Raw genomic sequence first — 13,122 nt, 5'->3', positions numbered from 1 at the left:
AAATACTTATCATAAATGTAGATGATAATACAAGTTATACACATGGAATTATAGATATAACTCTCCTTAATGCAACCGCTGTGTCAGATTTCAAAAAAGTTTACGGAAAAAGCAGCCCATGCAATAATCTGAGACGGAGCTCAGAACAGTAGACAAATTAGCCGCCATGTTGGAGTCAACAGAAACCAGAAAATACATGATAAATGTTACCTTACCTTTGATGAACTTCATCAGAATGAGGTCCTAGGAATCCCAGGTCCACAATAAATGCTTGATTTGTTCGAAAATGTCCGGTATGTCCAATTAGCTACTTTGGTTAGCGCGTTTGGTAAACAATCACAAAGTCACAAAGCGGGTCCACTATAATGTGACAATGTCCAAAAGTTCCATAACAGTCAGTAAACATGTCAAACGATGTACTGAATACATTTTTAGAATGTTGTTTACATACATCTTGAATAACGTTCCAACCGGAGAATTAGAGTGACTTCAGATGACCGGTGGAACACAGGTCCTTCCCCTGTGAACGTGCATGGTGAAAGCATGGTCAACTCGTGGCAGTGGTGACTATTTCCTGTCTCATTCGACGCCCCTTCACATTTAGTCATCAGACAAATTTCTATTGACTGTTGACATCTAGTGGAAGGCGTAGGAAGTGAGAACTCATCCATATCTCGCTGTAATTTCAATGAGAGCTTGGTTGAAAATCTGCCACCCCCAGAAAAAATCCAATCAGGAAGTGGAATTTCTCAGGTTTTTGCCTGCAATATGAGTTCTGTTATACTCACAGACATAATTCAAACAGTTTTAGAAACTTCAGAGTTTTCTATCCAATACTAATAATAATATGCATATACAGTGGGGCAAAAAACGTATTTAGTCAGCCACCAATTGTGTAAGTTCTCCCACTTAAAAAGATGAGAGGCCTGTAATTTTCATCATAGGTACACTTCAACTATGACAGACAAAATTAGAAGAAAAATCCAGAAAATCACATTGTAGGCTTTTTAATGAATTTATTTGCAAATGATGGTGGAAAATAAGTATTTGGTCACCTACAAACAAGCAAGATTTCTGGCTCTCACAGACCTGTAACTTCTTCTTTAAGAGGCTCCTCTGTCCTCCACTCGTTACCTGTATTAATGGCACCTGTTTGAACTTGTTATCAGTATAAAAGACACCTGTCCACAACCTCAAACAGTCACACTCCAAACTCCACTATGGCCAAGACCAAAGAGCTGTCAAAGGACACCAGAAACAAAATTGTAGACCTGCACCAGGCTGGGAAGACTGAATCTGCAATAGGTAAGCAGCTTGGTTTGAAGAAATCAACTGTGGAAGCAATTATTAGGAAATGGAAGACATACAAGACCACTGATAATCTCCCTCGATCTGGGGCTCCACGCAAGATCTCACCCCGTGGGGTCAAAATGATCACAAGAACGGCGAGCAAAAATCCCAGAACCACACGGGGGTCCTAGTGAATGACCTGCAGAGAGCTGGGACCAAAGTAACAAAGCCTACCATCAATAACACACTACGCCGACAGGGACTCAAATCCTGCAGTGCCAGACGTGTCCCCCTGCTTAAGCCAGTACATGTCCAGGCCCGTCTGAAGTTTGCTAGAGAGCATTTGGATGATCCAGAAGAAGATTGGGAGAATGTCATATGGTCAGATGAAACCAAAATAGAACTTTTTGGTAAAAACTCAACTTGTCGTGTTTGGAGGACAAAGAATGCTGAGTTGCATTCAAAGAACACCATACCTACTGTGAAGCATGGGGGTGGAAACATCATGCTTTGGGGCTGTTTTTCTGCAAAGGGACCAGGATGACTGATCTGTGTAAAGGAAAGAATGAATGGGGCCATGTATCGTGAGATTTTGAGTGAAAACCTCCATCAGCAAGGGCATTGAAGATGAAACGTGGCTGGGTCTTTCTGCATGACAATGATCCCAAACACACCGCTCGGGCAACGAAGGAGTGTCTTCGTAAGAAGTACTTCAAGGTCCTGGAGTGGCCTAGCCAGTCTCCAGATCTCAACCCCATAGAAAATCTTTGGAGGGAGTTGAAAGTCCGTGTTGCCCAGCAACCGCCCCAAAACATCACTGCTCTAGAGGAGATCTGCATGGAGGACTGGGCCAAAATACCAGCAACTGTGTGTGAAAACCTTGTGAAGACTTTCAGAAGACATTTGACCTCTGTCATTGCCAACAAAGGGTATATAACAAAGTATTGAGAAACTTTCGTTATTGACCAAATACTTATTTCCACAATCATTTGCAAATAAATTCATTAAAAATCCTACATTGTGATTTTCTGGATTCTTTTTCCTTCTCATTTTGTCTGTCATAGTTGAAGTGTACCTATGATGAAAATTACAGGCCTCATCTTTTTAAGTGGGAGAACATGCACAATTGGTGGCTGACTAAATACTTTTTTGCCCCACGCTGTATACACACACACACACACACACACACACACACACACACACACACACACACACACACACACACACACACACACACACACACACACACACACAGAGAGTCAGCCTGAGAATTGAACCCTGTGTTACCCCCCCATAGGCTGCCAGAGGTCCGGACAACAAGCCCTCCGATTTGACACACTGAACTCTGTCTGAGAAGTAGTTGGTGGATCAGCGGAGGCAGTCATTCGAGAAACCAAGGCTGCTGAGTCTGCCGATAAGAATACAATGATTGACAGAGCCAGAAGCCTTGGCCAGGTCGATGAAGACGGCTGCACAGTGCTGTCTTATCGATGGTGGTTATGATATCGTTTAGGACCTTGTTTGTGGCTGAGGTGCACCCATGACCAGCTCGTAAACCAGATTGCTTAGTGGAGAATGTACGGTGGGATTCGGAATGGTCTGTGATCTGTTTAACTTTGCTTTTGAAGACCGTAGAAAGGTAGGATAGATATCGGTCTGTAGCAGTTTGGGTCTAGTGTCTTCCCCTTTGAAGAGGGTAATGACCGGGGCAGCGTTCCAATCTTTAGGGATCTTGGACGATACGAAAGAGAAGTTGAACAGGCTAGTAATAGGGGTTGCAACAATTTCGGCGGATAATTTTAGAGGGTCCAGATTGTCTAGCCCGGCTGATTTGTAGGGATCCAGATTTTGCACCTCTTTCAGAACATCAGCTGTCTGGATTTGGATGAAGGAGAAGTGGGGGGCTTGGGGAAGTTGCTGCAGGGGGTGCTGAGATGTTGGCCGAGGTAGGGGTAGCCAGGTGGAAAGCATGGCCAGCCGTAGAGAAATGCTTATTGACATTATTGTAGATTTATCGGTGGTGAGTTTCCTATGCTCAGTGCAGTGGGCAACTGGGAGGAGGTGCTCTTATTCTCCATGGACTTTAGTGTCCCAAAACCTTTTGGAATTAGTGCTACAGGATGCAAATTTCTGTTAGGAAAGCTAAGGCTAGCTTTTTCAAACTGAGTATTTTGGTACCTGACTTCCCTGAAAAGTTGCATATCGTGGGGGCTTTTCGATGCTAATACAGAACGCCACAGGATGTTTTTGTGCTGGTGAAGGGCAGGCAAGTCTGGGGTGAAGCAGTGAATAAAACAAACTTAGGAGGCTTCTGATGTTAACATGCATGAAAACAAGGCTTTTGCGGTTAAAGAAGTCGACAAATGAGAGCGCCTGGGTTATGGGAGTGGTGCTGGGGGATGCAGGGCCTGTGTTATCCTACTCCGTTGATGTAGAGGTTAAGGGTACGGCTAAAGGCTATACGAACTGGGCGTCTAGTGCGTTTGGAACAGAGAGTAAAAGGAGCATATTTCTGTGCGTGGAAGAATAGATTCAAGGTATAATGTACAGACAAGGGTATGGTATGATGTGAGTACAGAGGAGGTAAACCTAGGCATTGAGTTAAGATGAGAGGTTTTGTCTCTAGAGGCACCATTTAAGCCAGGTGAGGTCACTGCAGGTGTGGGGTGTGGAACAAAAGGGCTAGCTAAGGCATATTGAGCAGGGCTGGAGGCTCTACAGTGAAATAAGACCATCACTAACCAAAACAGCAATAGACACACATGCCTCTCCCATATTGACATTAGGGAGAGGCATGTGTAGCCGAGTGATCATGGGGTCCAGTGAGTAGCTAGGCGAGCTGGAGACAGGGCGATTCAGACCGCTAACGGGCCAGGGATCGCAGATGGGCCTCCGGGGGACTTGGCAACAACAGAGCTTGTTGAAACCCCTCGGACGGTTATGTCGGCACACCGGTTGTGGTGGATCGGCGGGGCTCCGTGTCGGCAGTAAAAGGTCCAGGCCAATTGGCAAAAGAGGTATTGTAGCCCAAGAATTGGCTCATAGACCTCTTCGGCTAGCTGGGAGATGAGCCTAGCTCGAGGCTAGTTCCAGGCACACTGGTGCTTGCTTTGGGACAGAGACGTTAGCCAGGTGTAGCCACGTGGATAGCAGCTAGCTAGCTGTGATGATCCGGTGTAAAGGTTGAGCTTCCGGTAGGAATCCAGAGATTTGGTAGAGAAAAAGCAGTTCGATATGCTCTTGGTTGATATCGCGCTGTGCAGACACCTACAGCTTGTAATGTCAAGTTATTTTTAGGGATTGCACTTTAGGAGATCTTATATTAACAGTAATCATATTTTTATGGTATCCATTTTTACATCTAAATATTGACCTTGTCTAGATCAACTGATTACTACTGCATAACGTGTATTGTTTCTCCAAGTTTAGCCATCACAGTAGCTCCTAGCTAATGTTAACCACGTGGTTTGTTGTCTCCGTGTTACTCTTTCCAGGCTGTGAAGCCAGCGAAGACGAAGTGTTTGAAGGGACCCTACTAGCTGACCCAGATGAGCCCCCGCCGGTGGCGGTGATACTGGCAGAGCCGGCTCCCATGGCTGCCACTGTCACCCTGGAGTGCTCCGACCATGCTGCATACCCAGAGTCTGGCCAGGAGGAAACTCACACAGGTGGGATCTTCATCTACTGGAGACAATTCATTTGAGTTGAGCAAAGCGTCTGTGAAAGTGACGCACAATTATAGAAATAAGTAGATGCACTGATCTCCTTGCATGTTTACAGACCAAAACAAGCTGCAGATGAGGAGCTGCGTGGGTAGGAGTGTCTGTTTCCTCAACTAGCTGAGGGACGGATAGACCAGTTTGCGCTCTGTCAGAATGTGCATCTCCAGTTCATATTTTTTCCTTACCCTCGCCATACTTGCTAGATATTATGCACATTGATAGCTTGTTAGCTAGCAAACATCCTTGCTCTTTGATTCATTATAGTATTAGGCTAACAAGAGGCAGCAGCAATCTAAATGATCCGACCATAACATGCGAGGAGAAGTGATTGGATGAAATTATGTAACGAATTGAGTAGACGAGAAATACAGCTTTGCTCTATCCAATCAGAGCAGCAGGGTCAACGTACAGCCCTTCTCTTTATAGACATGAAAACTAGCCAGTTGAGTTATTTAGACCAGTGTTTCCCAACCCTGGTCCTCGAGTACCCCCAAACATACACATTTGTATTGTAACACTGGACAAGCCACCTGATTCAAGTGGTCAACTAATCATCAATCCCTCAATGAACTGAATGAGGTGTCTTTGCCCAGGGCTACAACAGAAATGTGTTATTTTGGGAGTACTGGTGGACCAGGGTTGGGAAACACTGATTTAGACCACGTAGCACCACGTACTTGATTGAAAGATGCTCACGGGCACCTGAAAATGACCTTTTCAGATTGTGGATAAAAAAATACTCTGATCATAATCGTATCAGGACAATTGCCTATAACCGTTATGATCGTTTTTTTTGTCTGAATACTAGGCACACCCCTCATACAAATGGTATTCAGAATTCACTGCAACATTATTTTTAGAATATTAGAGATGTACGTTATGCATCAATGATTTTGTTTTGACTTAGTGGAGTTTCCTGTAGAACAGGTATTTTATAATAATAGCCTACACGGTACGGCATGTAATGAAATGAATTGTCGCATGTCACAATAGTGCAATACATAGGGATTAAGCTGCCATTTGGGACTTGGCCATTGAGTTGAATGAAATTAATAGTCTCATGTCATGAAAGTGGCTGAGTATTGGGTTGTCTATTCCCCCTGTGTGACGAGCAGGCAGTGAGACCCAGCAGGAGATCCCTCAAGAGGACCTCCGGGAACACCTGAAGAAGACCCTGGAGTTCTGTCTTTCCCGGTGAGTAACAGCCATACTACACACTTGGCTGTGTCACAAATTACATACTTATTCCCTGTATAGTGCACTACTTTTGACCAGACCCAATAGTGCTCTGGTTAATGGGCCCTGGGTGAAAGTAGTGCACTTTATACAGGGGGTTAAAGGTCTGTTGCTGCAGTGGATTGCCATCAAATTGATTTTTTTTTCCAATATTGAAAAGGACTGGAATTGGTCAAACTCACAGTTGAATACAAAATGATCCTCTTTCCCTAAAAGCATGAAGTTCATTACTTTTTTACATGAAAGGGGAGGTTAACTTGGCCCCAGAGAATCGATCTGTCATTCAATGGATTTTGTCTTGTTGCTTTAACCCTTGTGTATAGGAAATGGGTTGCCATTTGGTACACACGCATTGTCTACTACAATACAGCCAATAATGCAGCAACCATATAAACTACAGTCAAGCCGCACAGATGCACAGCTCTGCCATTACAGAACACCGAACCCGCCAGACAGAACATTCATTGGGATTCATTTACACCACAACTGTACCATTTGTTATGCTCTTCCCCATAATTGTCGATCCCAGGTTGTAGTTTTTATTATATAAAAAAAAAAAACTTTTCCTCACCAATTTCATGATATCCGATTGGTAATTAGTCTTGTCTAATCGCTGCAACTCCCGTACGGACTGGCGAGACAAAGGTCGAGAGCCGTGCCCCCCCGAAACCCAACCAAGCTGCACTGCTTCTTGACACAATGCCCACTTAACCCGGAAGCCAGCTGCACCAATTTGTAGGAGGTAAAGCTGTACATCTGGCAACCGTGTCAGCGTGCATTGCGCCTGGTGGACTCGGGAGAGGTCGGCTCCATGAAGTCGCTAGAGCGCGATGGGACAAGAACATCCCCGCCGGCTAAACCCTCCCCTAACTTGGACGACGCTGGGCCAGTTGTGTGCCGCTCCATGGGTCTCCCAGGCGTGGCCGGCTGCGACAGAGCCTGGGCACGGACCAGCATCTGTAGTGGCACAGCTAGCACTGTGATGCAGGGCCTTAGGCCACTGAGACACTCGGGAGGCCGGACTGTAGATTTTGTTGATGGTGAATAAGTGCTGCCCATGCTAGAATGCAGCCAGTAAAATTGGTTGCTATGATGATGCACAGCGGTCGCATTCTCATTAGTTCTATCCCTGCCCTTTGTGGAAGGCGTGCTCTAAATGAAAGCTTTATTTCATGCTGTCAAAAATACACTTGTGGCTGCTGTAGGGAGGAGTGGCTTTGGCTACAGGGAGGGACTCAACTTTTTTGTCTTTTCTCTCAGAGAGAATCTGTCCAGCGACATGTATCTTATCTCTCAGATGGATAGTGACCAATATGTACCAATCGTGACGGTAGCTAATCTGGACCATGTCAAGAAACTCAGCACGGATGTGGAGTTGATCGTCGATATCCTACGATGTAAGTGACACTCTTACAAAAATAAAATGTTTTATTTTTAACAAGACTAACGTTTACTTATAGCATTTTTTTGTTGACACCAAAGAGACATTGTTTCGATTTTAAATTCACTGGACTTGTATATTTCCCTGCCTCCATAGCTCTGCCGTTGGTACAGGTGGATGAGAAGGGTGAGAAGGTGAGACCCAACCAGAACCGCTGCATCGTCATCCTCCGAGAGGTCCCTGAGAGCACTCCCATAGAGGTACGTTCACTGGCTAGCTTCTGGCCACGGTCCTTAGGGTTCTGTTCAAAAGTAGTGTGCTAAATGGGGAATAGGGTGTTGTTTGGGACAAAGATTCAGTCTGGACCATCTGCTAAAGAAACAATGCATTTAGAATGATTTTATTTTAAACAATGCAATATGCTTACTACAAATGGTCAGTGGGTGTTGTGGTCAGTGGGTGTTGTGGTCAGTGGGTGTTGTGGTCAGTGGGTGTTGTGGTCAGTGGGTGCACTCGCCCTGAGACGCCGGCAAGGCAAACCCCTTGCCCAAAAACCAAGTCCCACCCGACGCCTGGGCAGCCATAGAATTGAGCTACTCTTAACTGTCCAGGACCAGCACACGCATCACAGCGTTAAAGCCAAAGCATAAATTGTGAAACCAAAACGTACAATAATCCCATCCCCACCCTCACCCCTGATTGTAGGACTTTAAACATTTATACTGTACATTTGTGCATATAATTATTCTAACACATCTATTCCACCCTTCAGACATGCCACAGATCAACCAATCTTTCCCTATAAATCATTGTCATACCATTCTCCCATGGTGTCTCACTAGGGACTGGAACCTCCCCATCTGCAACATTTCTGCCAAAATTGCACAAAAAAAAGTTTTACCCAAGAGCCCAATGATATTTCCTGTTGACTGACTGATCCTTCAAATCCGCCAGCAATTCTAACTGCCCCCTGATATTATGGCATAAGAAACCAATTACTACATTAGACTGTATCCAGTATGGCAGAAAGTGGAACAAAATAACAGGTTTTTAACAAGGTAAGGTCATTCTAGTATAAGCTCTTATGTGATTACGCTATATGTGTGTTTTAACCATGGCATTGTAGGTAATTTCCTGTTTTGAGTGCACAGCACACTACTCTAGCCTAATATTAGCTAAGAGTTGTTTTCCTGGAATGGTGTAAAAACCTGTCTCTGCGTCCATGATTCATTTGCACACCTTCCTCCTAGCCATGTTATAGACTCCCTGTTGTTGGACTTTGAGAAAGTAATTGTAATGGCACATTGTTTTGATAATGTAGTGTTTAGAGGTTTCATTGTGTCATGTGCCAGCCAGTACCATGTCGTGCACTGTGACAAATTAAAGGGTGCAATATTTTAATGGTGTTATGGTCAGTTATTTCAGTCTGAACCGCACTCCCATCGGGGAATATTGACTAAATTTGACGTTGATAGGGCCCACTCCTCGTATTTTTTGTTTATTACATAGATAAGAGGGAAGTGCTGAAAATATCAGTTTGCTAGATTCGATCGAATGCTGCAGCAATGTGTTCCAGAGGCAGCAGCTTAGACCGCAAAACCACCCGAAGCCACAATCGACACCAAGGAGTTTTGACGTTAAGCTTGACATGTGCTCTTGTTTTGCAGGAGGTCGAGGCTCTTTTTAAAGGAGAGAACTTACCTAAATTCATAAATTCTGAGTTTGCCTACAACGACAACTGGTTCATCACCTTTGAATCGGAAGCAGATGCACAACAGGTCAGAAACATTCAAGAATGTTGCACTATTGTAGGATTTAGTAATGGTGCATGAAGCACCTTGTTTCCCGAACACGTCATGTTTTAGGATTGTAGGTCTGATCCGTGAAACTGCCATGCTACCTGCCACTAACTGCCCTGCTATGGGTTTGGTGGTCTGGTCTACTATTGCTAGTTGCTACCATAGTGTTTCATACTGGCCATAAGCTCACATTCGTGGGTATTAAAAACATTCCTGCTCTGTCTGAAGTTTTCATTTATCCTATTTTCCAGGCATATCAGTATCTTCGTGAAGAAGTGAAAACCTTCCAAGGGAAGCCTATTAAGGTAAGCTAATTGACTATTGAACTTTAATTAAACTAATATGAACATGACCCATAAACTATACTATACTGTAAATTCTGGAGTATTTCCAAGTATGGTGGTTCAGAACCTTTTCCGTCAGCAGAACAACCAAAACGAATGCTTTCCCCTCCAGTATATAACATAATTCAATCTGCAGTTGTTGTATGGGTTCATTTAGGGTTGATGTGACATAATACCGCAGACAAATTTAGCTTTTTTATCAAAATATTTGTGCACCGCTTTGAAATGCTTACTTTGCTGATAGGTTTGAAATGCTTACTTTGCTGATAGGTTTGAGGAAAATGTTCTATTCTCAACTCTAATTTCAGGCACGGATAAAGGCGAAGGCAATCGCTATTAACACTTTTATGCCAAAGAATGGCTACCGCCCGGTGGAGGTTCACCCTTACGCTCAGCAGCAGCAACAACGTTACACCTCCTACTACATACCTCCAGTGTACAGCCCTCAGCAGCAGTTCCCCCTCTACAGTCTCATCACTCCACAGGCCTGGTCAGCCACCCACAGCTTCATAGACCCTTCGCTGGTGAGGACAACAGGCGTGCCCACACACAACCTAAAATCTAGTTTAGGGTTGCAAAATTCCAGTAACTTTCCCAAAAGTCTGGTTTTCACTCCTGATTCTGGGAATTTTCCAACTGGGATTTCTGGGAAACCTGGACATTTTTTGAAAGTTACTGGGATTTTGGCCACTTACCACCCACAAGGCTACAATGCAGGCCATTCTTAATTTCACTGTATAATATGCTACTAGAACTCTTATAAAAGTCAATGATTTTGTGTTTCCTTTTCTAACAGGTTACCCAATTTCACAACACTCAATTTATCAATGGATTTACAACATCCCATAGTTTTAAACCAGCGACGTCTCCTCTTGCTGGTGTTAGGCACTACTCTCCCAGGAATAGGTGGGTACACAGACTCACCATCTGATGTAGACAATACCAACCTGTGCCTGTGTTCACAAAGCATCTCACAATAGGAGTGCTGATCTAGGATCAGGTCCCCCCTCGTATATAAGGTCAATCTGATTTGTATATACAGTATATCAGCACTCTTACTATTGAGTCGTTGTGAATATGGGCCCAGAATTCTATATTGCTGTGCTTAGGATCTTCAAATATGATATTGTTTCTTTTCAGGAATCACACTCACAGTAAACCTCACCTGAGGCCCACAATACCTATCATGGACCAGCGCGGCACAGGGCTCCTGGACAGCCCCACCATCTTCAACTTCCCCACGGAGCGAATTCTGAACGGGGTACCGCGGGGTTCCCCCCAAATGACGCGCCTCCCGAGCCAGAACAGAACCAGGTTACCCCCCTCCACCATGACCTACCCCAGGAGAGACATCAGTACAGGTCGGTTGGAGCCCGTCAGCACTGACTACTCACTGGGCATGGGCCGGGGAAGGTAAGGTATCCTCCACTATCTGCATGATCATCACCACCATAGACCTCCATAGGCTGTTTCCCAAATTGTACCCTATTTGTTATTTAGTGCACAACTTTAGTCCCAGGCCCGTAGGGCTCTGGTCAAAAGTAATGCACTGGATAGGGTGCTATTTGGGGCAGATTATAGTATTACAACAAAGTGCGCATGGTGCTCACGTTTTGAATTGTTAAAATTTCTCTTATGCTAAGTTAGGCTTCAAATAGTATACAATTGTCTGTGAATTTTTCAAATATTCTCTTAAAGGACAAATATTTATGGTTCTAGGAAAAAGAGGGACGACAACAAGTTTACAGTAAGTACAAGTTTTTTTAATTGATCTCCTCTTAGACTAGTCTTTGACTTGGAGAAAGAGCCATCAGTGGTGCTGCTGCAAGCTTTTCAGGCAGTGACATCTTCTGACTGAATTTCAATATTGCAGGTCTTTTGTACAGTTGGCTGGCTTTGTGGGTGTCCCAAATTGTACCCTATTCCCTATATGGTGCACTATATAGGCAATAAATAGGGTGCCATTTGGGATGCAGTCTTTACTCTGTGACTGATGCTGTTCTGTTGTGTAGAGAGTGGCTACCCACTCTGACGGTGTTTGATGCTGTTCTATTGTATAGAGAATGGCTACCCAGTCGCCACCCCCTCCTCAGAAGCCCCCGTCCCCCAGCTTTGAGCTGGGGCTCTCCAGCTTCCCCCCTCTGCCTGGGGCCGCAGGCCACCTCAAAACCCCTGACGACATGTTTGAGAACAAACTGGCCAGCATGGTATTAGGAGCCACAAAGGACAGGGTCAGTATCTACCAACACAAGCTCTCATCTCTAGGCCACCATACTCTGTGTGTCCCAAATATACTAGGCCACCATACTCTGTGTGTCCATATATAGTGCACTACTTTTGACCAGTGAATATGGTGCCAATTGGGACTCAGACAAGGTCTTATCTCCAAGCCACCATACTCAATCACTCAACTCAACATTTCAGCTTTGCCGTTAGTAGTATTGTTGTTCATGTCTTTTTGTATCGTTCCAGAATGTAAGCGTTGATGCCAGCTCTGCAGGTGCCCTCCCCTCAGGAGGACCCAAGGAGCCACTAAGGACAGTCACTTCTCCACAGCCCCCGAACCTCCAGCCCACTGCCCCCCCGAACCCAGGACCAGCCTCTGGCCCTGTCCATGTTTCCTCCCAACCTGCAGAGTGAGTGTAGGACATGTTTTCCCTTCATGTAACACTTTGGATCCAACCGCCCCCGTACACACTATTTCCATCAAAATGTGTAAGCATGCCCCCACTAACATGATTTGTATAGAAAAACAGAACAGTGTGCTTTACATCTCACATCTTTTGTCTCACTCTTGTCTCACCATTTACTTGTCAGTGTGTCCCATTTGATAACGTGGAACACCATTGTTGATGTCAACTGAATTTGTGTAGAACGAGAACATAACTGACTTGGAAGCATTTCATGTCATTCACATCATTGTGTGAAATGAATGTTTGTTTTTCAGGGAAGTGAAGGTTCTGGAGGTGAATCAGGAGACTCAGGTCTCTATGGAGCGCGTCACTACCGCTCTGTACACTGCTAGCAAATCTGTTCAAGTCAATGGTACTGCTACAGTAAGTAAGCTGTCTAAAGCATTTTAAAAATAATCAATCAGGTCCATTTTCCATATTATTAGCTGAAAGATTTTTTGATAGTCATAGATACAGGTAACTGCCCAAATACAGGAAACTCCAACATAAAGTGTCTTAATAGAGAGGCGGGTTACCACGAGCCAAAACCGCTTCAATACACCTTGGCATAGATTCTTCAAGCATCTGGAACTCTATTGGAGGGATATGACACCATTCTTCCACAATAAATTCCTTAATTTGGTGTTTTGTTGATGGTGGAAAAATCGGTCTTAGGCA

At 44.5% G+C, this 13,122-nt stretch overlaps 1 protein-coding gene across 3 annotated transcripts in view; it reads left to right on the top strand.

Annotated features, from left to right (window-relative positions):
• LOC109872340 (la-related protein 4B) overlaps nt 1-13,122 on the top strand; it is a 35,916-nt gene that overhangs the window by 15,846 nt on the left and 6,948 nt on the right. For 2 of the 3 annotated variants that reach the window (XM_031806576.1, XM_020463540.2), the window contains exons 4-16: nt 4,785-4,958; nt 6,128-6,206; nt 7,509-7,645; nt 7,786-7,889; nt 9,297-9,407; nt 9,680-9,733; nt 10,081-10,296; nt 10,569-10,678; nt 10,913-11,185; nt 11,471-11,519; nt 11,833-12,003; nt 12,245-12,408; nt 12,720-12,828. In XM_031806576.1, the coding sequence (XP_031662436.1) occupies nt 4,785-4,958; nt 6,128-6,206; nt 7,509-7,645; nt 7,786-7,889; nt 9,297-9,407; nt 9,680-9,733; nt 10,081-10,296; nt 10,569-10,678; nt 10,913-11,185; nt 11,471-11,519; nt 11,833-12,003; nt 12,245-12,408; nt 12,720-12,828 (1,751 nt within the window). The remainder of the gene's footprint in view (nt 1-4,784; nt 4,959-6,127; nt 6,207-7,508; nt 7,646-7,785; nt 7,890-9,296; nt 9,408-9,679; nt 9,734-10,080; nt 10,297-10,568; nt 10,679-10,912; nt 11,186-11,470; nt 11,520-11,832; nt 12,004-12,244; nt 12,409-12,719; nt 12,829-13,122) is intronic. The other variant, XM_020463541.2, reaches the window with a different exon arrangement.

This window comes from Oncorhynchus kisutch, linkage group LG27, assembly GCF_002021735.2.
Source record: "Oncorhynchus kisutch isolate 150728-3 linkage group LG27, Okis_V2, whole genome shotgun sequence".
NCBI classification, from domain to species: domain Eukaryota; kingdom Metazoa; phylum Chordata; class Actinopteri; order Salmoniformes; family Salmonidae; genus Oncorhynchus; species Oncorhynchus kisutch.
This window is presented reverse-complemented; position numbering and strand designations above follow the sequence as displayed.